At 42.5% G+C, this 24,758-nt stretch overlaps 1 protein-coding gene across 3 annotated transcripts in view; it reads right to left on the minus strand.

Moving 5' to 3' along the window:
- Positions 1-24,758, minus strand: part of unc79 (unc-79 homolog, NALCN channel complex subunit) — a 61,448-nt gene that overhangs the window by 26,642 nt on the left and 10,048 nt on the right. For all 3 annotated transcript variants that reach the window (XM_080414734.1, XM_080414733.1, XM_080414735.1), the window contains 22 exons: positions 22,121-22,216; positions 21,806-21,861; positions 21,426-21,555; positions 21,014-21,078; positions 20,105-20,193; positions 19,262-19,302; positions 19,057-19,085; positions 15,226-15,458; positions 13,973-14,144; positions 12,596-12,826; positions 11,507-11,697; positions 10,295-10,418; positions 9,180-9,311; positions 8,502-8,717; positions 7,934-8,161; positions 7,360-7,501; positions 4,102-4,181; positions 3,438-3,586; positions 2,912-3,069; positions 1,073-1,254; positions 493-694; positions 139-318 (listed from right to left, as the gene is read on the minus strand). In XM_080414734.1, coding sequence (XP_080270860.1) covers positions 139-318; positions 493-694; positions 1,073-1,254; positions 2,912-3,069; positions 3,438-3,586; positions 4,102-4,181; positions 7,360-7,501; positions 7,934-8,161; positions 8,502-8,717; positions 9,180-9,311; positions 10,295-10,418; positions 11,507-11,697; positions 12,596-12,826; positions 13,973-14,144; positions 15,226-15,458; positions 19,057-19,085; positions 19,262-19,302; positions 20,105-20,193; positions 21,014-21,078; positions 21,426-21,555; positions 21,806-21,861; positions 22,121-22,216 — 3,126 coding nt within the window. The remainder of the gene's footprint in view (positions 1-138; positions 319-492; positions 695-1,072; positions 1,255-2,911; positions 3,070-3,437; positions 3,587-4,101; positions 4,182-7,359; positions 7,502-7,933; positions 8,162-8,501; positions 8,718-9,179; positions 9,312-10,294; positions 10,419-11,506; positions 11,698-12,595; positions 12,827-13,972; positions 14,145-15,225; positions 15,459-19,056; positions 19,086-19,261; positions 19,303-20,104; positions 20,194-21,013; positions 21,079-21,425; positions 21,556-21,805; positions 21,862-22,120; positions 22,217-24,758) is intronic.

Below are 24,758 nucleotides of genomic sequence, written 5' to 3' on the forward strand. Positions count from 1 at the left end.
ACCAGGGTTAATATGTTTCAACCGACTTTTGAAGATCATTGCTTGTGCATTTGCAGATATCGTCTTATAGTTAAGTATGGAATTCAGACATCGTTCAAACATGGACGGACAGACAACCGGCCAGTCTTTGCTACTCACGAAGCCGGTTGCTCAGGGACTCAGGGAGTGAGAATGCCCTCTTGGACACTGGTGCACCCTTCACACTGTCACGGAGGGACCGCACGCTCTTCTGACGGTTCCTGGCAAACCGGGCACGTCGTATCTTCCATAGAGCTGCGTCGCTGAGGTTGGCTACGTTTGTGCGTACGGCTGTGATGGCTGACAAAAAGAACAGCTTGTTGAGGTGCAGCTAGTTTTAGCACAACATGGATGTGAACTGAAGCAACATTCTAAATTACAGCGCACAAACAATGTATGCCACATCTTTCTAAGTGGGTTTGCAGGTAACTATGTCAAATAAACATCCAGTGAGAATGCAGTATAGGGACCTACTAGTAGGGAAAGGGAAGTCCTTGTTGCAGTCCAGGTGTAGCTGAGCCTCCAGAGATAGCGTTTCGAAACGGTTAACAAAGAACTCCCAGCTAAGAGCAGGAACCTCCTTCTTCAGTGAATGCAGCAACAAAAGCTTGCTGAGGATGATGGGTCGATCCCTCACAACGGTATCAAACTGGAAGTCCAAGCAGACGCACAAGCCCTAGATGCACACACAGACACACCAATAAAGAAAGAAAGGAACACACAATTTACTCTGAAAGTGGTCCACTTTTACACACACAGATGTGCCAATAAGCCCAAATATTTTCATAGGTTTAAAAGCGCTAGGGCATCACCCGACTCGGGAACGATGCCAGTTGGGAATGCATTCCACAACCGGTTCTAGAATAGCCGTTCCCATTGTAAAAGTAACCGTTGTACCCGTCTGTCTGTCTGGTGGTGTACCTTTTATGCCCAGTTTGACGCCGGGTTTGATGTCACTCACTCACTCACTCACTCACTCACTCACTCACTTACTCAATTTATAGAAGGATTGTTGTGTTATGAAGCTCATTTGATGTGGTGTTGTTTAGGTCACCTGCAGTGCTGGTCTTTTGATGGTGTCTAGCAATAGTCTGGCCCGGGTGGCGACAGCTGGGTTGACATCTTCTACAGATGCCAGGAAGCAGCAGAAGGCATGGGCCAGGGAATACTTCAGCAGGTGGTTCTTGGTCACGGAACCAATGTCCAGGAACCGACAGAGTACTGCAACCTTCTCCACTGATGGTTATTATAACAAAATGCAGGACAAATGTTATCATCTCAACACCAACATTCACAGAACATATGTGGGGAACACTACATTGAGGGACGTCTTTGGCCTACTGGCAGCGTGCTCAAGACATTTTGGCACTGATCAGTCCAACTGTTAGGGAGACACAGACATACTCACAGACAGACCTATTTCTAAACGGCTCACCTCCTATAGAGCCAAGCTATAACAAATATCATCTGCACCATTGTTGGTCGCTTTTGTATTATGATGACTCGACTCAAAAGATGAACATCTAAAAGGCACTTTGTTAATTGCCAATATTGACCACTAGGTGTCATTGTGGTTCTAGAGGGGCTCAAGAATGGCTGGTCATCACCAGTCAGTCAGTCACACAACTGTCCTTTTTAGCATTTTCTGACCGTCTGTTTGAACATAGCTCACATGGGGGTGTATACATGATTATCATCACAATACAGACCCTTTGTGACAAAATCTCTCATGACACACAATTTCCCTTGGACATGAAGCCAAATGTTTGACTATGCGGTGTCACTATTCATGCTGTGATGTACAGTCTCTGGACAATGTATAATACACTCTCATTGATTTTAAATAACATATTGTCTGTGTTTAACCCACGCTCCCATCTTTGCCTCGATTCATATACCGTGTCCTCTAGCTGTCTCAAGGTCACGCAGCTATTCTACCAATCACAGAGTGAGAAAAAAGATATTAATCCCACAATTCCCCTTTGCCATTTGTTGGAGCCGCATGGTAACCATGACAACACTAGGGGGAGACGTGGTTAAGCAGGAGTGTGTGGATGAGGTTATACAAGCAGACTGTGGGTATTCCCCTAATGTTTCATTCATGTAACCACAGCAACATTTACATAGCCTGTCATAAAACCAAATGATGATGGGTGATGATTGATGTGGGGTCATTGACATCATACACAGTAAAAATCCTGTTAATTTAACTCTGAGAATGCAAACATTTTAAACATTCTAACACCATTGACTGAAAAGGGGAGAATTCTCCCCTTTGGCGGTGAGTGTGTTGTTAATGTTTTAAATTAACATGGAGGATTTTACTGGCGATGAGCATTGTTTCTGGTACAGGCCTGTATAAAAGCCCATACTGTATCATATGAGAATAGGCTGCAGATGCTTTATTCAGAATCACATTGAAATCATATTGAAGACAGCATGACTTAATAATTTGTCAACCAACATCGTGGCTTCAAGGCTGATGGAAATCATGTCATGGAAAAAAACTGATAGTACAATGATATTATTATGTGACAAGATATATAATACAGTATTTTCAAATTCTACAATCTATAAATTCAGTCAAAAAACTAGAAAGGTCAATTTATCGGTCAAATTACTGACCTAAAATAAACGTTCATATCAGTCCCTTTAAGAGACCTGACTGACGTTGTTTGACTGCATTAAAAACCACTTAAACACTATGACCAGTGACCCCCAGGAGTCTATACTTGGCTCCTTCCTTTTCCCCCTCTCTTGGTCGAAAATAGCAGATCTACAAGCTCGGGCTTGTAGATCTGCTATTTTCCGCCTAATGTTAGATTATTATGACAGGATGTTAGGATATTAATGTGGTTTAAATGTTAGACGGGTAAATGCTCAATTTTCTCACCTGCTTCAAATCGAATCTTCCAGTCCTTGCTGTTGAAGTGTATGTCAACAAGGTTCCAGAATATGTCCGCCCCATGGGAGAGAGAAAGGGCATGAAGGAGCTGGGGCACTGCCAGGGAGGCCAGCTGGCAGAACTCTGACTTCAGCATTGACCACAGGCTGAAAAACACACACACATACATGCATTCACGCACGTACACACACACGCACGCACGCACACAAACACGCACGCACGCACGCAGGCACACACACATGCACTCACACACACATGCACTCACACACACACACACACACAGACACACACACACACACACACACACACACACACACGCACGCACACACACACACACACACACACACACACACACACACACACACACACACACACACACACACACACACCACATGACATTGCTATTGCATCAAGAAGGAGTCGATTCGATTAAAAATACAATTGTCACAAGATGTTTCCATCAACAGCATCAAGGTCACTTTTTCCCATATTTTGGAGCAGAGTTGTTGCAGACCTCGGGATGAGCATCTTTTCCTGGACGTAGGCAAGGAACTGTGGATGGTCCTTACGGGCAAGGTACAGACACTCCCCATGGAGACACAAGATCTTCAGACAGTTCAGCATGTTGAACAAGATATCAGGCTCCTCAAACTTGGACATTTCCTGAAGGCGTCAGAGGATACACGGCATATTGAAATCAACACATTTCAAGACATTACCATTTTCCTGTCATTTTTTTATCAGCTTTTCAGGTTATACTTTAAGGGATTTTATTCCTGAGTGGCTACTGAACAGTATCACACTCGGAGCATTAGAGCCTAGCCGAGACCAATTAAGTTCAGATATAACGCTAAAATGGTTGAGTTGAGGCGTTACATAACATGATGGTTAAGCTTTCAGCTTTTTAGCTTTGGATTTGGTGTGGGTAAGATAAGTGTAAGGATCTGGGAAGGCTGTGAGCTAATGAAATTGTGTAACTTCAAACTCACAGATTCTGAGCTTGTAGAAATTGAGTACCAGGTCAGCCCCAACCATAAAAAAAAACATGTATATCCACAAGTTTCCTAGGGCGTTGTGGGCATCACTTCCTGTTGATTTGATCCCTGATACCTGATCAAATCGACAGGAAGTGATGCCCACAACGTCCTAGGAAACTTGTGGATAGGTCAAACGAGTACCTGCAGAATGGTGTATATAAGCTTCAAAGACACTGGTAGCTGCTGGTAGGAGAACTTCTTGTCAGCGTTATTCTTCATTGCTGAAAGGAACAAGGTATTTGTATGAGAGAAAGAATTCTGCAACCAAAGCAAACTCTTCAAGACCTCTTCGGTACTTATGCACTGTTACCCATGTTGGCCGTACGCCTACAGTTAGTTATAATCTGCTATAGGACACTGTCACATGCTGAAAGCAGAAGATCTACAGCACTCAAGCTCACAAATGTGCTATTTTCAGTCAGTGACAGCATACGATGAAGTACAAATCAGGCGTATCAGAGTAAAGCCTCAATTATCAAAACCCCCAGGGAAGGAAATGTTTCCAAGAACTGAAATGTACTGAAATTCTGAACCAAAGGTTATTCAACGTATAAAACATGAGTTAATACACATTCTGAGGGGCTCAGTGTAATTTACACGTTTGTGAATTTTAGCAACATACTTTATCATCCCTGTACTGGGGGGGGAGATTTGCTAAACATAGCAATGTGTGGTGTGCTTGTAGATCAGCTATATTCGGCGAAGTGTTTTGGTAGAGATGGAAAAAAGAGTGGACCAAGTACAGAGCCGACCCCGGTAATTTAAGTATTAGTGTACTTATAGAGGGTTTAATCCATTAAGACCTGATGCCTTCAGTAGTTCTCACACTCAAGATTTTTCAAAAATGTCCAAAAATAGATGTACAAGCTTACAGCAAAAATCTAAAATGTCACAGATGCTTTGCCGGTTTTATTGGTTTAACCCTTGCATTGTGTTAGAAACCGGCATCCACTTGTGGTGTTAGCGGGTCAAATTTGACCCGTGATTTAACTCAGCCCAAAATAAGAATAATTATTTTCATTTATTTTTTTCTCCCACCTCATAGCTGACTTGTAATGCATTACACATAAACACTTTTTTATATATTATGTTGGGTTAGGGTTAGGATTTCATCTTTCAATATATGTTGTTTTCAATTGTAAAAAGGTAAAAATTCACTCATTATATTTCCTATAATGAAGACGATGGATAATGATGTTATCTAGCTATAATAGAATAATAATTAGAACACACTTCCCAAAAAAAAATACTTGTTTTAGTTTTTTAACTTAATTTTCTTTTTTTTAAGAGGTGGTGCCATGGTTTTGCACTTTTTCTGTCTTTCATGTGTCTATGAGGCTGATAGAACTTCATTAAGCCCCCTGGTGGTGTTTTTATGGTGTTTTATGTCTTCTCTGACTATGTTGAGTTTCTTCCTGGAGGCTGAAACCTTGAGGGTCAAACGTGCCAATAGAAAAACAGCGCTTTAATGACGCAGTAGAAATATACCCTCCCCCTCATTATCATAACACAACAGGTGTGGGCATGAGGAGGAGGAGGGACTAGGACAGGAGGCGGAGGGACTGGTTCAGGTGGGAGGTGCTAAGGTGAGAACCAGGTATACTTAATGAACTGGAGGCGTGTCCACATAAAAACATAATTTTAACACTTTCTGTACACTTTTTTGAAAATATCTTCCTCCTATTACAACCATAATACTAGCCTCGATCTCCAGGCTTTTATTGCTTAGTTTTGCTAAAAAATAAAAGCCTGGCCCAACTATAGCCTGTACTGGGTATGAGGAAGTGTTTCATTTCCCAACCAACCAGAGTGCAGTGGGCGTCGCTCGTAATGTTGTGTTAACGGGGCGGGGGTTGACGGACAGATCGGTGAACCAATGGGATCAGGCGCCGTCTCTCGCCGGCTCTATACACACGCCCCTTTATACACGAAATCAGGAGGGTTGCAGCAGGCTACCATAATACCTGATGATCATGTTTTAGGGGAGGGGGGGATCACTGAAAATCACGGCACCCCGTCTTTAATATTATTAAAAATAGCGACACTAGTGGTGTTAGCGGGTCAAAATTGACCCGTATACCATAGAAGGTAAAAAGTAATTTATTTTTCATAAACCAAAACTTTTTGGGAGAATTGAGCCACACTTCTCTACCGGGTCAAATTTGACCCGCTAACACCACAAGTGTCACTTTTTTTTTAAGACCATCAGAATTAACTAAAATGGTGGTAATTAATTTTGTTGCGTTAAAATAGCTGTTTCTGAGGATATCATGAAGCCTTGTTCCAATAAAGAAATGTAAAGGGTACTTTTTACCTATTTAAACTGGAAAACGGGTCAAAAATGACCCTAACACAATGGAAGGGTTAAGTGGTAAAATTGCTGTTGTATTGTCATTTAAGTGATGCTGACCATTGGTACAAGTACAACCTATTACTACCTGGACATTAACCCATTTAGACAGAGAGGCCGATTCTATAAACGCCTTCTATATTTTCTTACAGAATTGTCAACTTTCACTTCTATTCTTTAGCTTAGAAGACCTTTAGCTTTTACTGAAGATTCATTTTCCCTAAAGTTCAATTGTTTTTATTCCCTTTGGTTATTGATTTCTATTTTTTTTAGTAGGGTAAATGAAAGTAATTTTCAGTAATAGCCAATTAAAGGAGCAAGATCTCATTGATCTGATTTTAATTTCATGTGTCTATCTGCTACAGAGGCTGAGAAATAAATAAATACATCTATAATTACATAGGCGTGTTCCCGGCATGAAAGGTATAATGTGTAGGTTATAATAGGTCTAAATTTAAACACATTCGGTGTCAGAAGATGGATTATGACAGAATCCAATGGGTTACACATTTAGATGTAACACAGCGTCTTTTTTCAAATTGAAAGGGCAACATACTGTAACGTGATGTACTGTACTGCAGGGTTCCCCAATTAGTTTTCCCCAAGGGCCAAAGTATGTCTAGTGCACCAAGCCGAGGGCCACAACATTGCACAACCTGCGAACAGATTGGGGCTTGGGGGGCGGCGTTCCCGCTACTCCAGTGACAGTGCAGATACTAGTGTTGTTGCTGCTCTTACCACCATTAATATAATTATTAATGGTTGTGGTACTAATAATTTTGCCCTGGGATTCTTAGTTATACTTATTGCTTTGTCTGATTAACCACTGTTTTATTCTTCGTTGTACACTGGTTGCATGCAAAAATAGTGAATCTACAGTACAAGCTCGGAGAGATCTGCTATTTTCACTATATAAATATCAAAAGATTGTGATATTTGGAGAGATATTTCTCAGCCCTAATGGAGATTGAATTAGCATCAGTGTATTATATTCCTCAATAACCCTGTATAAGTTATGCTATACGCATTTATAAGTACTGTATACACACATGGATTATCAGGAGAGTCGTTGCTGGGGTTGTCAGTGTTTGGGCCACTTATTTTGTCTCCTTCCTCTGTTCCGTTGTCAGTTGTCATAGAATGGTCTGGCTGCGGTAACAACAGAGTTTCCTCCAAAGTGTCAGTGGGCTCCTAGAAGACATCAGATGACATCAAATATTCAGTCATTTACTGTTCAGTTGTAGCTAATTGCATGTATCATATTTTAGCCATGCAACTGTTAGTCTCATTCACATGCAAATGTAAGATTTGACCTCCAGGCGAGTGGGAGAATAATGTGTGAATGCGCCTGTACATCTTTGTACATATAATGTGTTGTGTTCACAACATCAGCCACTATTCAGGTCATGTGCAAATGTACTTAACAAATCACAATTGACAACGACGACAAAATGGCGCAAACACAAACTGTGAGGGGGCGTGTTGTACTGCAGGACTCGTGGGGACTGGAGGACTGAATACATGACATCCGACCTGGGAGCTGACATGTTTTCTATGCAACTGCTCCGTGCTCCTTTTTGTATTGTCGTGCATGGTGATTTGGTGCAGCGATGTGTGCCTCACCACCAGTCGTATCTCCTCCCGGGGGGTCAACCTCTCCAGGAGCTCACAGCCCAGCTGGTAGCACAGGATGCTGGACTGACACAGGCTGCACTCCAGGGCCTTCTCGTCCTTCTGACAGGTGTGCGAGCCCCCCCACGGGGCCTGGAAGACGTTGTTGATAATGCCCACAATGTCCTTCCCCAGACTGCTGTCTAGACCCAGCATCACACCGTCATCCTGGAGCTCCATCTGGGACAGCGAGGAGGGCAAGCAACCGTGAAAACGCAGAGGGAAGGAAAAATGGAGCACGACACAGATCTCTACAACCCACCTGTGTGTTTTGTTCATTATGAGTCATTTATCTCTGAATGAATGGGAGAGGACAAAAGATAGCTTAGGGCTAGCATACTGGAACCAAACTAAGAATGCAGTGAGCACACTGTCTGTAGTGTATACAGTACATATGTCTTTGCTTTTTGTGTGTGTGTGTGTGTGTGTGTGTGTGTGTGTGTGTGTTTGCGTGCGTGCGTGGGTGCGTGGGTGCGTGGGTGCGTGCGTGGGTGCATGTGTATGGGTGTGTTCTTGTCACCTGCTTGAGGACGAGATCAAACATGAGGATGAAGCAGCCCAGGTTCATATCGTCATCGTCACAGTCCAGGTCCAGGGCACAGTGGCCGGAGGCGTGCCCCAGGTTTTTAAACGGGCTGCAGCGTAGGGGACTGCGGAACGGGCTCCGGAATGGACTCGGATACGGGCTGAGGGTGTTGTGTTGCCCCCGGTGTCCCGGATCGGATACGACGCTCGCCTGCTGAACGTACAACGCATACCATATGATGTGAGGTGTGCTGGCTACAGTATGTTTTGCACATCTTCTCGTCCTGCATACTCCCACATTCCTATTGCTGACAGTTGTGATGGCATCTAAACCCACGCAGTGTGCAGCTTTAACTTTTACTGAAGTCGGTATGATAGGCAAGTTCAATTAACAGAACTATTTTTAGACATACAGTAGGCAGTTCCCATGGCAACGCAAATTCTGACGGACAATAGACAATAGAGGCCAGATTTCACACAATGGTGTGATTACTGTACATGCCCGAGCAGGCTATATTCTGCTATAATTCATCCAAGATAAAAAACAAAAATAAACAGAGTGCTAAAGGCTCAAATTTCCATGTCTCTAGAGAAGAGCTTAAAAGGCTGACGATGAGATGCACAGTGTGCTGTTTGACCGCAGTCATTTTGTCATGGCTGTATATTATCTCACCCTCCGAGCCCCACTGTTGCCAGAGACCCGTGCCTTCCTCTGATTGGCCAGCTCCTTAACAGAGTTCACGCCATCAGAGAACATCCCAATCAACAGCTGTAGAGGCACCACAATGTCCAACTCTGACAGCACCTAGTTCCAGACCAGAAACACCTAAATTAATACAAACACACAGCTTATACACGGACAGACAATACCATGAAAACAAAATGCACTCAAAGAAAAATAAATGTGCAAATATTGTACAAGAAAATGTTATGGGTAAAAGAAAGAGAGGAACGGGTACCACTTCATCTGATTTAAACAATTTACAAGAATTTAGGCATTTAGTATGGTAAGTGATCGACTAATTAGAGCACTAAGAGAACAAGTATGTGCTGCAAGGTAACTAGGATAGCAGGTAGATGTCAAACCTAGCATCTCTAAAAAACATACAAACACTATATAATAACAACTGTCATCTAGGAACAAGTAACAACATTCATCAATCTAAATAACATGACCTGCCCTAATGTGATCGATGAAGCTACAGTTATATCTCTTGAGTCTCGGTCAGAGTTATTTGATGGAAGACTTGAAACCCATCCATGTAGGGCCGCAAGCTGTGAGTGCATATGGAGTGAAAACGTAAAATCCCTCCAGTCTTCATCAGCCTCACTGTGTGTGACCCAGATCCATATTCAGCAGGAATCCTGCCAGGGTCTCTCACACACTCAATGACAACCTGTTCAATTCACACATACTGTAGAGGGAACCACAGGATATGAATTGGGCACAGATTAGAAATGTTCATGTGTGCAAAAGTGTGTGTGAACCGAATTTTCTCAAGATGAGCGAAAGATGAGGGAAATCAATGAGAGCATTTTACTGGTCCTCACTTTTCAGGAGTTTTAGAGTTAGGATTTAGGGTGGTTAAGGTAAAGGTTAATGTTAGGCATGTAGTGGTGGTAGTTAAGGTCAGAGATCAGGGAATTAATGAGGTCAGTGGAAATCAAACGAAAGGTTCTCACAAGACTAGAGGTACAGTGTAAGGATGTTTGTGTGTGCGTGCGTGTGTGCGTGCGTGCGTGCGTGTGTGCGTGCGTGCGTGCATGCGTGTGTGTGAGTGCACTCACATGCAGCCACAGCAGAGCCTGCTCTTGCACAGATGCTGGGTAGCCAGAGAATCTGCAGCTGATGAAGCCAAACATCTCTTCCATGGAGAATGGCAGAGGGCACAGCTCAATATCAAACATCTTACTGCACAGAGAAGAGAGACAGAAGCCGTTGCAGTGTGTATTTATACTGTTGTGTATCTGTATTGTATTGCTCTGTCCCCCACGCTAACACCAAATCTAATTCCAATCAATGTATCATTGAAATGGTAATTAAGCATTGAATCTTGAATCTTCTTGAATCAGATTATGCTTCTTTATGCCATGTGCCACAGATGATTGGGTTTGCTTCATTTTCAGCACGTCTGTGGTATTATCACTAAATGAATATGCATGCAAAATGTTGTAACGGTTATTTAAACTAACATTAGCTGCAAGCTATCCTTGTAGCTAATGGTACTTCGTCACGATGGAGTCTACTTTCTGGCGTAATAAGGTAATGTTTTTCCAAGGTTGACAAAGATAACACACGTTCTCCATAATCAAGGAGCGTATTGCACAAAATATGAATATAAACACACATACTGGTAAGTGGCCATGGTATAAACAGCATAATCAGCTTTTTGAAAAGTTATGCGAGGGGTAATTAGCCTCCATATTGTGTATTATTTTTTGTTAACCACATTAACCTCATTAATAGAATAATAGATCAGTGTTGATTATCCCTTACAAATATAATGCTTAATACAGAGACGTACAGTGTATGTCTCTTCAGGGATAGACATGATTGACCACGCAGGTAACTGACTGAAGTCAATGTTACACAACAAATAAAATAAAATAAAAGTGTTTTCCCACAATGCACCATTTTTACAGCTTTTACTTCTTTTTTTTGCCTTCAGGAAAATGAAGGTTGAACCATCAGTACACCACAACACTTTTTTTTTACTATGTTAAAGCAATAACGTTCCAGTATTAAAACAGAGGCAGGGCAGCAGTGGCTCAGGTGCTAGAGTGGTTTTCTGGGACTTGAGAGGTTCTCGGTTTCATCCACGTTCCTCCTCATCAAGTGTCCTTGAGAAAGACACTGATGATTTATGGCTGTCTGTCTCTGCCGACAATGTGTGAATATGACGGTGTGTGTATGGGGTGAATATGACGGATACATTGCAAAGCCCATTGGAGAAAAAAAGCGCTATATTAATGAAGACTAGACTAGTATATGTACAGTACCTGAGCACCTCACGGAATTCTTTGAGCTGCTGGTCTGGCACCTCTGTGCGGATGGCCTCCAGCCATTCAGGCATGAAACACTCCCAAAGTGGCTGGCTGATGACATTGTACGGTATCAGACAAAGGATACGGTTCAAGCCCTCCTTTAGCTGGGTCACAGTGCTGCATGATTTGTCCCAGTAACCTCCCACCTGAGGGTAGGCATATATGGACAGACTCAGCTCCAGCACAGTCACAAGGGAACAGTTAAAAACCACAATAACCGTGCCAACCCTATTTTCATTATAAGACAGAAATTCTCAAATAGCCTAGGCCTAAGTGCTTAATTTAGGTCTATAGTTCATCGCACTCTGCATACAAAACTACATAGCAACTACATAGCTGATCTACAAGCTGACAACGCCTCACATCGCGGCGCGTTGTGAGCTTGTAGGTTGTCTAATTTCACCATGCGATACCATCATATGCCAAAGTATAATTCAGGCTTAAAGGGATAGTTCACCCCCAAAATCGATTAAGCCCCTTACACACCGGGGGCGAATTTTTCATGCGAATAATACGTTTTTTTTCAAAAACCTTATAAAGTCAATGCAAGCTTACATGGAGCGAAAAAGCAAAGCGAAAAAGGGTCTTTTAATTATTCGGAACGAGTCAAAATTTTGCGTATATTCGCATATTCGCCGGTGTGTAATGACCTTAACACACCCCATGGAGACTTGAATTCATGGAGTCTTTTTTTGTTTTTGTCGCATTCCTAAGCCAGTAATCTGATGAGCGGCAAGGGCTCCAGTAGGAGACACAAAGTGTCACTTTTGAGTCTCCTACCGGAGACATTAGCATCTTTCCACCGATCATCAAATTATTGGCTAGGAATGCGACATAAACAAAAGAATCTCCATGAATTCAAGGCTTCATGGGTGTGTAAATGTAAAAGTCATTTTTTGGGTGAACTGTCCCTTTAAGTTGGTAAAAACACATACAGCTTAAATAAAACGCATCCTGCAACGTGTTGTGGGGGAAATGAGGATACATTTCTAAACCTCGGCACACACTAATGTAAAGAAAAACCTCAGGCTCTGAATCCCTTACCCGGGCAAACTCCACAGGTTTGGGCAGGAGGCACATGACCATGACGTCGAAGCGCACGTCACACACCGTCTTCAGCCACTTTGTGACGAACTGAGGCTTGAGCTTCTCCACCAGGCTGCCGACCTCGTCGTCCATCATGTAGGCAGTGGAGTGAAACCACTGGAACACCATGCTGACCAGCCGCGCCAGGCTCTCTGTGGGCGTGTTCTCATTGGGGGTGCACAAGCTCACCTGCGTGGGGGGGGGGGGGGGGGTTGGAGAGCCAAAAAAAATTAAAATCATTGAATTTAACCCATTCAATCCGGAAACGCATCTGTGTCATTTTAGATTTCTTTGGCTATTCAAAAATAGCAGATATGCAAGCTCATAGTGCAGCCGTAGATCTGCTATTTTTGAAAAATGTGGGCAGATCTTTGAACAATGAATATATATATATTTTTTAAGCGAACATTTGTAACTAAAATCTTTCCTTCTGCGGGTCCCTGGAACAAAACATTTTGAGATGGGGGTCCGCGGCCAAATGCATGTCTAAAAATGTTTTCTAAATCCTCACAGTGTGTTGCTATATCAGTGGTGCGCCAACGTTTCCATGTCAAGGACCCCCAAAATTATATGTATTTGGCCGTGGACCCCCATCTCAAAATATGTTGTTCCAGGGACCCCCAGAAGCACTGATCGGAGTAAAAATTTTTCGCTTTAGAACATATATCTTTGAATATATTCATATATTCAAAGATCTGTAAAACATTTTCACGACTTTTCAAAAAATAGCAGATCTACAAGCTCATAACACGGCACTCTGTGCTTGAGCTATTTTTGAATAGCCAAAGAAATTAAAAATGAAACAGATGCTAGGTGGGGTTGGCGAAAGGGCCTTTCTGTGTGGAGTTTGCATGTTCTCCCCGTGTCTCCTAGGGTAGATACCCTCACAAAAACATGCAGTAATCCTGGTCACTATACTGCCTCCCCCTGGCCAGCCGGGGCGCCTGATGGAGGGGAAAGGAACTGGTTGGAATAACGTGTTCCTTCCACACGCTACGTCCAACCAGGGAAACTCTCCCCTGTCAGGTGATAAGAAGGTCAGTTGGCTCTCATGCATTGAAGGAGGCATGAGCTCAGGCCCTGGCCTCCCTAGGTTGGCAGAGGGAAGGTAGTGCCCAGGACAGGAGTTCATAGACAATTGGCACTGGGTGTAAAAAATAGGGGTTACAAAATCGTGGGATAAAAATGTAATAAAAAAAAATTAAACAGATGCTTTCCCGGTCTTAATGGTTTAACAGAGAAGTGATAAGAACAAGTGCATATCCTTACAGCATCTCCACCCACCCTGCTTGTTACTGAGTGACACAGAAACAGCCAATATGGACAGATACTCACCAGGAACCAAATGCCAAACTGACTGAGCAGGCGCTGGTCATGCTGGTCATCCTCCTTGTTGTCAAAGTCAATGTTGTCCAGAGAGTGGTGGGAGGCGGAGAGACCCATCTGCCGGCGCCTGTTCATCTCAAACTCACGTAGTTCAGCATGAATCTCTGCTTCCTTCAGAAGGCTGGACAGGTATGGAGAGGGGATAACAGAGAGAGAGAGAGAGAGAGAGAGAGAGAGAGAGAGAGAGAGGGATGATCATGGTTACACAGAGAGATACAGGGAATATTCACATAAATATGGCAAGAGAAAATAAGAGTCTAAAAGCCCTGCTAACAGAGGGCCCTAGAGGCTGTGCTGCTCCTTACGCCTAACTGATGTTAGCCAAAATGTGGTGCTATGGTCATGAAAGGTCATGGGGTCCATCCAAATAGGTCCACTCTATGGTTCACTCATGCTCCAGGGAGCATGTGTGCACTCAACATGTTTCATGGGGAACTGCTCGTTAAGAGTTTGAGATAGCATGTGTGCAATTGAAAATTTCGGCCTTAAGGGTGGTGCAAGTACAGGGCATTGAGTCACCCAAATCAGTAGGGGGCATTCTCTGGGTCGTATGAATGTGCACAGCTAATTTCATGATAATCTGCTTATTAGATTTTGAGATATATTGTGTGTGCAAGTGGACATTTTGGCTTAAGGGTGGCGCTACAGGGAGGCCACTGGGTCAACAACATCAGTAGCTGGGGATCAGGAAGTTGTCTGGGGGAAACCATGTATGTCTAAAAGTGGTACTTTTCAGGACATTGGAAAAAATGACCTATGTTCCACTGTAGATATTATTTAATCCCTTGGCTTAAAGGGATAGTTCACCCAAGTTTTTCTATCGATTAGTCACCCCATGGAGACTTGAATTCATGGATTTCTTTTTTTTTTGTCGCATTCCTAAGCCAATAATTTGATGACCAGTGGACCCGTAGGCAGCGGTTCCGGTAGGAGATCAAAGGAGACTCTTTGTGTCTCCTACCGGAACCGCTGCTGGTCATCAATCAACCAAAGAACCAACTGATCAAGCGACATGTCATCCTATTAGAGGCCTGCCACTAGCGGGTTGTAAAAAAAAAGCTACAGTGTAAGGTTATTACTATTACAAGTCCATAGATCCATTCTATGCATGCTTTGTGGGACAACCGGCATAAGCACTCTGTGGTCATGATACTTGTATAACTGCGTGAGGCTCTGCTGCCTGAGCTTGTGTGACTGTATACCTTATAACAGCCTCCACCGTGCACACCAGCTCCTCTGCCCCGCACTCGCGGGTGTTGATGGGTGGGGGCGAGGTCTGGTAGAGATGGGTCTCCGCCGCCGCAGCCCCCACCTCGGTGCTGTGGTGGTTGACATGGCAACGCTTGCAGTAGCGGACGGGCCGGTTGCCATGGCGCCCGCAGCAGCCAGCTGAGAAGCAGGTGACAACTGCCCTCCTGACATGAGAGCTACAGTTCTACAATGAACCAGGGGAGAGAGGGAGATAGAGAAAGAGAGACAGAGAGACAGAGAGACAGAGAGACAGAGAGACAAAGAGAGAGAGAGAGAGAGAGAGAGAGAGAGAGAGAGAGAGAGAGAGAGAGAGAGAGAGAGAGAGAGAGAGAGAGAGAGAGAGAGAGAGAGAGAGAGGGTGGGAGGGAGAGAGAGAGAGAGAGAGAGAGAGAGAGAGAGAGAGAGAGAGAGACAGACAGAGAGGGGGAGGGAGACAGAGAGGGGGAGGGAGAGGGAGAGAGAGAGAGAGAGAGAGAGAGAGAGAGAGAGAGAGAGAGAGAGAGACAGACAGAGAGGGGGAGGGAGACAGAGAGGGGGAGGGAGAGGGAGAGAGAGAGAGAGAGAGAGAGAGAGAGAGAGAGAGAGAGATAGGCTCAATTAATTTCTATTCTAGGAATTGGCAGCCACCTCAAACAGGCTACTGAGAAAAATGTGTACCTGCTTGTGTTACAGTCACAATGTAATGACAAGCCTCTAAATATAAACACATTTCCAGGTATCAAAGAAGTGCTTCCTTAGACCACCCTCATTATCCTGGCAAATAACGTCCTTCTCCTTTCATATGCCTCTATAGGCGGCTTTCCATATACATGGACTTACCTAGCCCCACCCCACACCGCCCACCACAGCAACGGTTTCCACTACAATGAAGTGGGTAGAGTGGTGTGTAAGTGGTACTAAACTGGTGCCTAAAAAGTACCCAGTCTTGGGTAGGTCTGAGCTGGGCTAAGCGGGGCTAAAGCTGTGACTGCTACTGATTGGTCGGCTCACAGCTGTGTCTGTCCACTCAGGTCTCTGTAAAATGTAAACACTACGGTAGCAGTGTTGCCATGTCCACTTATTATAAGCGACATTGGGCTTATTTTTCTGTAAAGTTGCTTGTAAATATTGGTAGTACTTTTACTCCACTACAATTATCTGAAAACGTATTAGTTACTAGTTACTAGTTACTTTTCAGATATAAATGATTACATTATAAAACATACATTAACCACTTAAGCCCTATTTTATACCTAGGCTATTTGAAAATAGCCGATCTACAAGCTCACAACGCATCGCATCATTGTAGATCTGCTATTTTCAAACATTTTAGTACTTACTTTTGGTACCTTAAGTACATTTTGATACCAATAGTTTTTGTACTTTTACTCAAGTAATTCCAGACTTTCACTTGTAGATGCTTCTACATTGCAGTATTGATACTTTTACTTAAGTAAAACATTTGAGTACTTTTTCCACCACTGCTTGTTTCTAAAATGTAGTTGATTATTTGGGGCTTGTTTCCATATGTTGTTGAAACCAGTGGTTCTTAAACATTTTCATGTATTTGTCAACATTATATATGTATATATATTTTTTAAATAGCAGATGCACACACTCACAATGCGTCGCATCGCTACGCGTTGTGAGTTTGTAGATCTGCTATTTTCAAATAGCCGTAGATAGTCGCTTCTTTTGGGATTGTTTTCATAGACCTGATTGCTTATTTTTTTCTGCTAAACCTGGCAACAATGAATGTGCGACGATACACGCTAATAATGTTTTTTATATAAGTGATGGCAACGTGTTTAGACACCACACAGGTCTTCCCAACAATAGCGAAGATTAAAGTCAGGGTGAACATGGCCAAATAATAACTTAAGAGCCAAACTAGCTCTGAGGAAGCAAGCTAGCATTTAGGCTAACCCTGTAGCCTGAGGCTAAGTTGGTGTGTTAAAGAAAGGGGCGTTGATTTCCTTCGGGAGGGGAGGGGAGGGGAGGGGAGGGTGGGGATTTTGCGAGTGGGGACTTTTGTGCAATGGAAACGCAAGACATTTTGAAGCGGTGTGGTGCGGTTCTGGACTGTACTGGACAGTGTTGTGCTTAAGCTGTGATGGAAAAGGGGCTTATGTGGGCTGTTTGCTCAGAGATGTTTGCTTGTACAGCTACGGTATATCAGCAGAGATAGCAGAATCTTTATGTGTCGTCTGGGTGTCTCAGCTTTCCATAAATAAAAAGGGTGGCAATGGGGGACTGGCCTAATCTGATCAGCCTGTAATCTTTGGCCATTAGAGGGATACAGTTCTGCCTATCAAATTAACAGATCCTTCCCCTGACAGGCTGTTCTCTCGTTCACCCTCTTTTTGCTCGACAACAAAAACAAAATAAACCAACATCAACAGTGGTGGAAAATAACTAAGTACATTTACTCAAGTACTGTCTGTACTTAAAACTGCACTATGTAACTTTCCTGTTCTCCCCTAGATTTTAACCTGGGTCTCATGCGCACGCAAGTGCCGACATTTTTGCCACAGAGCTACTAGAGCCTGCCTGCTTGTTTTGGAGAGAACTATGTCAAACCAGAAACAGGATCGTGTCAAAGGTTGTGTCCAACCTAGACACAGGATCTAAATGTCTCAATAGAAGACCAAATACAACCACCCCAATAGTATACGTTGTATTGTATTAACATACTGTACTCTACCCTACAGAAAATACAAATCTATTCACTAATTAAATTACTTCATAATAGAGCTTTAAGTATAATTTTGAGGAAGTATTACTTTTTTGTAATACTTTATACTTCTACTCCACTACAACTCAAGAGTCAAATATTGTACTTTTTTACTGCACTACAATTATTAAAAAACTGTAGTTACTACATTGGAGATTTATATTATTATTACAAAACATACAGTACATTAACTACTTAAACCCTGTTATACTTCAGCTAGCCGATCTGCAAGCGAGAGAGAGAGAGTTGATTGAGTGTTGATTATTGTGACTTACATTCACCTCTCTTATAGAAATTAATGCTCTCTGGTAATGACGACTTAACTGGAATGTGTTCAGGTGGGAGTTTAAAGTGCTTTCTACAGTGAAAGGGACAAATCCTGCTTTAAATGACAGTGGATTATACAGGACAGGGTTTGCAGTGACTACACCGAGTAGGAGCTCAGCTCGATAGTACACCTGAGATCGACACGCTACCAGTCCCCCACCCCGCACGCACACTAATGCCTTCATGGCGTCTCCCTGGAAACCAGCGGGGGAGCACTGACGCCCTTATACATTCCGGAACAAACATCATGCCCCAGTGGGTCCATTACAAACGACCTGGCTATCACAAAAGCACTTCAGTGAATGGACTCTCCAATTGAGAAAAAAACAATATTATGGTCATAAATAAGTGACTTTACAGAAAATGAAATACAATAAAATTAAATAGCATACTGTATAACACAAGGTTAACAGGTTTCTCCTTAATCATTTATGCCTGTTAAAATAGTTCACTAATTTATTTGTTGGACAAACTGAGCTGACATTACTTTAGGTTGTGGAGGGCTGAAAACATAAGACAGGAATACATTGGTATGACATTGTGACACATTGTGAGCTTGTTGATTTTTTTGGCTATTTTTTATTTATGTTTTTATTTTTTTATTTAAGTGTTATAAAGTTCCCACAATCAGGTGGTTTAACAGGATTAAATACCATAAAGGCCAGCTGGCATTTTGTACAAAAAGCTAAAATGTCACCGCTTTTATGATGCCAGCATGCACAACACAACATGTAGAGCTTACCTTCTTTTGACAGATTGCAGATATCTCAGCTGTGAAAATGAATCCATGGATGGACATTGTCAAAATACAAGCAGTTCATTCAAATGTTTCTTCTCTTTCATTGTAGCTTATATATTTTATCTAATGTTTCTCTTGGTCCAAGGGAAGGTGGGCCAGCTGATATAAATAAATATTGAAACTCAAATGTCTGTTTGGGAATGCTCACCTTGGGGCAAGAGCACGTCAACGAGCCATTCAGCATGGTCTCTGTAGAGATCAGAAAATATATATTACGTGTGGCAATATTTGATTTGTTAGCCGAGTCTACCTCAGAGTTTATCTACACTTAGAGCTAATGTACACACTAGACTACGGCTGACCGCTCATGGCTGACAGAGCAGGTGCACAACATTGCTGTTCTCAGCCTCACAGAAAACATCTAACTGGAGCGATAGAAACACAAATTATAGCATGTTACAAGTTGGAGAAAAGGCAAACAAGTGACTGTATTGTTTTCTGACGATGATTACATTAGCATTACAAGGGAATTATGTAACCATGGCGATGCGCTCCCCCTGGGTTAACCCATGGAGACCGGTAACGCATCTGTGTGTCATTTTAACATGTCTTTGGCTATTCAAAAAATTGCAGATATACAAGCTTGTATCGCGGCACCGGGGTCCACGGCCATATACATATTGAGTGATATTATAGCGACATAAGTTTTTTCAAAAAACTGTTAGGATTTAGAAGACATTTGTAGAATCTCCCAGAAGCAAAGATTTGTGTTAACATTTTTCGCTTTAAAAATATATATATTCAAAGATTTGCCCACATTTTCCACGATTTTTCCAAAAGATTGCAGATCCACAAGCTTGTATATCTGCTATTTTTGAATAGCCCAAAGAAATCTAAAAATGGCACAGATGCGTTCCCGGTCTAAATGGGTTAAAAAGGAGGCATAATGAGGCAGGCAGCAGGTGATGTATGTTTGGCGTGGCATCTTGTTGGAGGAGGGTGATGGTAGAGAGCCTTGGGGATGAAGGATGAGGTGGAAACAGGAACGTACCCGGCTATCCTCTGGCTACACTCCTCGCATATGTAAAGAGGAGGGGGCTTGTCTCCCAGGGCAACAGAGAGAGTGGGATCGATGCACATCTGCGAAGAAGTCAGACAATTGCGGTTAGAACACAGGTGGAATTTTGACGAAGATGTTTGTCCATGAAAACACTACAAGGTTAAATTCCTCCTATAAAAGACAAAAGCTGTTTGCAGCACCACTGATCCCGACATTTTTCTGATGCAGTATACACAGTGGCCAATATATCACGTTTTTTAACAGAAAAACCTGTGACCCCGATATCTACCTCCGCTGTCCTTTGTGGATGGCTGCACACATATGCTGTTCTGCTCCGTGCACAGCCCTGCATTAAATCACAATGCTTATGGCCTAAATGATTGCATGGCACTCTGTAAATTTACTGTTCTCACTGGATGCCACACCATACTACACAGGGTCATTGTTTCAAATTAAGGGACCCCCCCCCCCACACACACACACACAGACACACACACACACACCCAACCCCCTCCCTGCTCCCTGGTAATTGAAATCTGGCCCGTGTCCGTGCCCCCTGTTTCTCTTCTATTTGTCCGTTTAGTGCACAGCTGAGCGGAGACAAGCATTGCAGACTAGAGCTGCAGAGACAGGCCTGGAGTCGCATGGTGGTTGATATCATTACCACACAGCCACCCATGCAGGCATTCCCTGATGTATTTACTGTGTCTCTGGCAAGAGCAAACACACTGGCACGCACGCACGCACGCAGCGGACATCTCAGCGGAGGTTTCCATTGATGCACTGCTCATATGCCTTGCCTTCCACTGAAAGCTGTACCTCAACCTTGGAGACCCTGGGGCAATGAAATGCTAACTAGTCCCCTTGTTTAGGTTCGGGGAGTTTGAAGAAAGAGGTCACCTTGACAGCCGGCTTATTGATGGCATTGTGGCACTCGATGTGTTGACAGTGAATGGGATTCCAGGCTGTGTGGAGAAAGAAAGACAGATTTAAAGACTTAAACACTAGCATACTTACAGTATTCTGGGCATCTCGTATTAGGCGAACAATTGGTGAAAATAGGTGAACAGTTGGTGAAAATAGCAGATCGACAAGCTCACAACGTGTCACGCAACGCGCTGTGAGCTTGTAGATCTGCTATTTTCGCTGAAGAGATTTGGTGTAAAGGGAAAAAGGAGGGGACCAGTATTACACCACTGATAGACCCCAATCAATGAAAGTGGTTTAGATGGGCAAGAGGAGACGAATGGGGGATAGGTTTGATTGGTGATTTGAGAGGTACAAGCTAAATCACACATGATGAGAGCCTGACCTGTATACTGTAATCCTCTGTATTCACTGATGGCTCCTGGGGGCTTGAGGTTGGGCCAGTAGTGAAACAACATCTGTACCGCAGGAGGCTTCACTTGGGACGGCCCATAAGATATGACATAAAGCAGGTCCTGCACATATACCATAGTGATCAAACCAGAGCTAACAATGCTATCCACAGGTGTGATGTGCTGTATGCGAGTTAACATAACACTGCATACGCCTAATTTATGCTTTGGCAAAACAAAATGATGCTGTGTGATATTTCACAAAACAAAGTGACATATTTTCAAGAAGAGTCTCATGCTAAAACTTTTTGGCAAAGCATAAATTAGGCTTTAATGTTCCTTTCACATACTAAATGAAATGTTAACTGAATACCTTCCATACTTCTTGCTTGTGCTTCATTAGACACTCCAACAACTGGCAGTGATATACTGGAAAGAAATATAGATATGATTAATTGATGTATAATGCATTAGATACTGCAACAACTGGCAGTGATATACTGGGTAGAAGGGCAGATATATTTGAGGGGACAATGGGACAGTATACTGTACACTGTGTGTGCACGCACAACACACATGTATATGTATACTGTATATATGTAATGTATTGTATGTACAGTAATATACTATTGTGCTAACATGATCAACACTCTGCGGTTGTATTGCCTTGAGCCAAAGGATGGTTTACCTGGATTTGACGTGTACTGCATTGCAATCATAAGCATGGAGGAGGCAGAGAGATTGACGTAAGCTGGGACACCCCCCTCTCTTCGAGTGGAACCCACTATAGAAGCGTAAGTAACAGAAAGAGAGAGAATCATAACAACTTGAAAAATAATGTCTGCAGTCTGGTGGTCGTGATTGTGGTGGGATTGGTATCATAAATGTATGTAATAGTGTAGGTATATGGGGCGGGTGTGTGAGAGTGGGTATATGGGGGGACATATGGGGGGACATCATAACACGATCAGCTGTTTCACTGCCTGCAAACTTTGATAACAGGGTTTTCATTTTGTCAGTAAAGCACAGTTATACACACTAGATTACTACTCAGCTCACTAACAGTGTGATCATTGTACAACACATTATTTAAAGCCTGTGTCTCTAACGCATTATAATCTGCTTGTAACACTTTATAATTGCAGCACTCATAATTATTTATAACAATAATCATAACACACTGTAAAGCATTTTATATAATGACTTATGAGGTCAAGTATCATAATACTTCTTAATTGCTGGTCACTCACAGTTCTTTATTTTGGCCAGGATCATAGTGTATTGATAATGACATTCCTGAAGATGTAGGCAAAAATGTTTTGCCTGTTGTTCCTAATTAAGTACCCAATGATCATTTATAGTGACTTATAGTTACACTATAATGCATTATAAGTTAATATAATGTATTAAAACTAAGAGAATTATAAGACACTATGATCCTTGCAAAGACAATGTCTGAGTGTCCAACAATTATGAAACATTGTCATGTTTCATAATTGTGAAACATGTCATTATAAAATGCTTTATAATATGTTTATTATTATTATAAGTGCTTATAAGTGGATATAGGAAGTTGCGTCGTGAGCCAAGGAATCCAGGGCAAATATTCTTTGCAACGTTTCATGCCTATCGGTCCAGCAGTACTGGATATTAGCTGTTCACAGACACAGACAGACAAACAGACGGACTAGGGCGGAAACATAAACTCCGGCCTTCAGCCGTCTGGCCTGGTATAGTAGGGGGTACTAAGCACAAAAAATGGCCAAATCGTTACGCGGCGGATAAAAGCATGAAATTTGATACAGATGTCCCTTGGGTCATCCTAAAACATCCTAGAAGGGGTGCCCAAAAAAATCTTAAACAGGAAGTGACTTATGGACAAAATTCAAAATGGCCACCTAAACTGTTGACCGTTGACTCAAAAGACACCAAAAGAATCTCCAAAAAGCATAAAATTTGGCACATATGTCCCTTGGGTCATCCTAAGACATCCTAGAAGGGCAGCCCAAAGGAATCTGAAACAGGAAGTGAGTTATTGACTAAATGGAAAATGGCCGCCTAGTGTTGTCGATTGACTCAAAAGACAACTAAAGAATCTCATAAAAGCATACAATTTGGCACACATGTCTTTTTGGTCATCCTAAGACATCCTAGAAGGGGTGCCCAAAGAAATCTTAAGCAGGAACTGAGTTATTGACAAAATTGAAAATGGCCGCCTACAGTGTTATCTATTGACTCAAAAGACAACTAAAGAATCTCATAAAAGCATACAATTTGGCATACATGTCCCTTGGGTCATCCCAAGACATCCCAGAAGGGGTGCCCAAAAAAATCTTAAACAGGAAGTGAGTCATTGACAAAATTGAAAATGACCGCCTACAGTGTTGTCGATTGACTCAAAAGACAACTAAAGAATCTCATAATGGCATACATGTTCCTTGGGTCATCCTAAGACATCCTAGAAGGGGTGCCGTCATCCTAAGACATCCTAGAAGGGGTGCCTGAAATTATCTGAAACAGGAAGTGAGTTATTGACTAAATTGAAAATGGCTGTGTACAGTCTTGACAGATGATGCAAAAGACACTCATAAAAAATAATCTCATAAAAGCATGAAATTTGGTACAAATGTCCGTTGGGTGATCTGAATGCATCCTAAGGGGTGCCAAAAAAGTTTGAATAGTCTCTCAATGGAAAACACTCCTCCCACACGGGCTGCACTGCTACAATATTCAAATCGAGCAGCCAATCTAGCATTTGGTCCAGAAGCCTGAAAGCTATGCAATCTCTACCATCTCCTGACAAATAAATTAAAGTCGCTGATTCGTGGACACCTTTATGGACACTCTTGCCAGAGGCTGCTTAAGTTTGTAGAGAACTCAAGTGTGGCTGCAAAGCTGAGCCCTTCTGTTCGAGAAAGTGTAGATGCCGGGATGCTGGGTTACCTTGCAGAGCATTATGCCAATGTGCTGGTAATTGCGAAATGGCACACATGAATACATGTAGTTACTAAACACTAATCACAAAAAAACAGTAATGATCAAGAAGAAAATACATGAGAAGATAGAGTGTAAAACAAGCAAGAAGATGTAAAGTGCAAAATAAATAAGATGCAGAGAGTAAAATAAGAATATGCAGAGTAAGATAAGATGCAGAGTAAAATAAATGAGAATATGCAGAGAGTTAGATAAATAAAGAAGATTCAAAGAGTACAATACAAAAATTATGCAGAAAGTAAAATAAATAAGTGATGTAGAAATGAAAACAGAAGGTAGACTACAAAATACGGCCAGTTATGCACTGCATAACCTGTCGTATTGAGTCTGCA

The sequence above is a fragment of the Gymnoscopelus braueri genome (assembly GCF_963280865.1).
Source record: "Gymnoscopelus braueri genome assembly, chromosome: 19".
Taxonomy (NCBI): Eukaryota; Metazoa; Chordata; class Actinopteri; order Myctophiformes; family Myctophidae; genus Gymnoscopelus; species Gymnoscopelus braueri.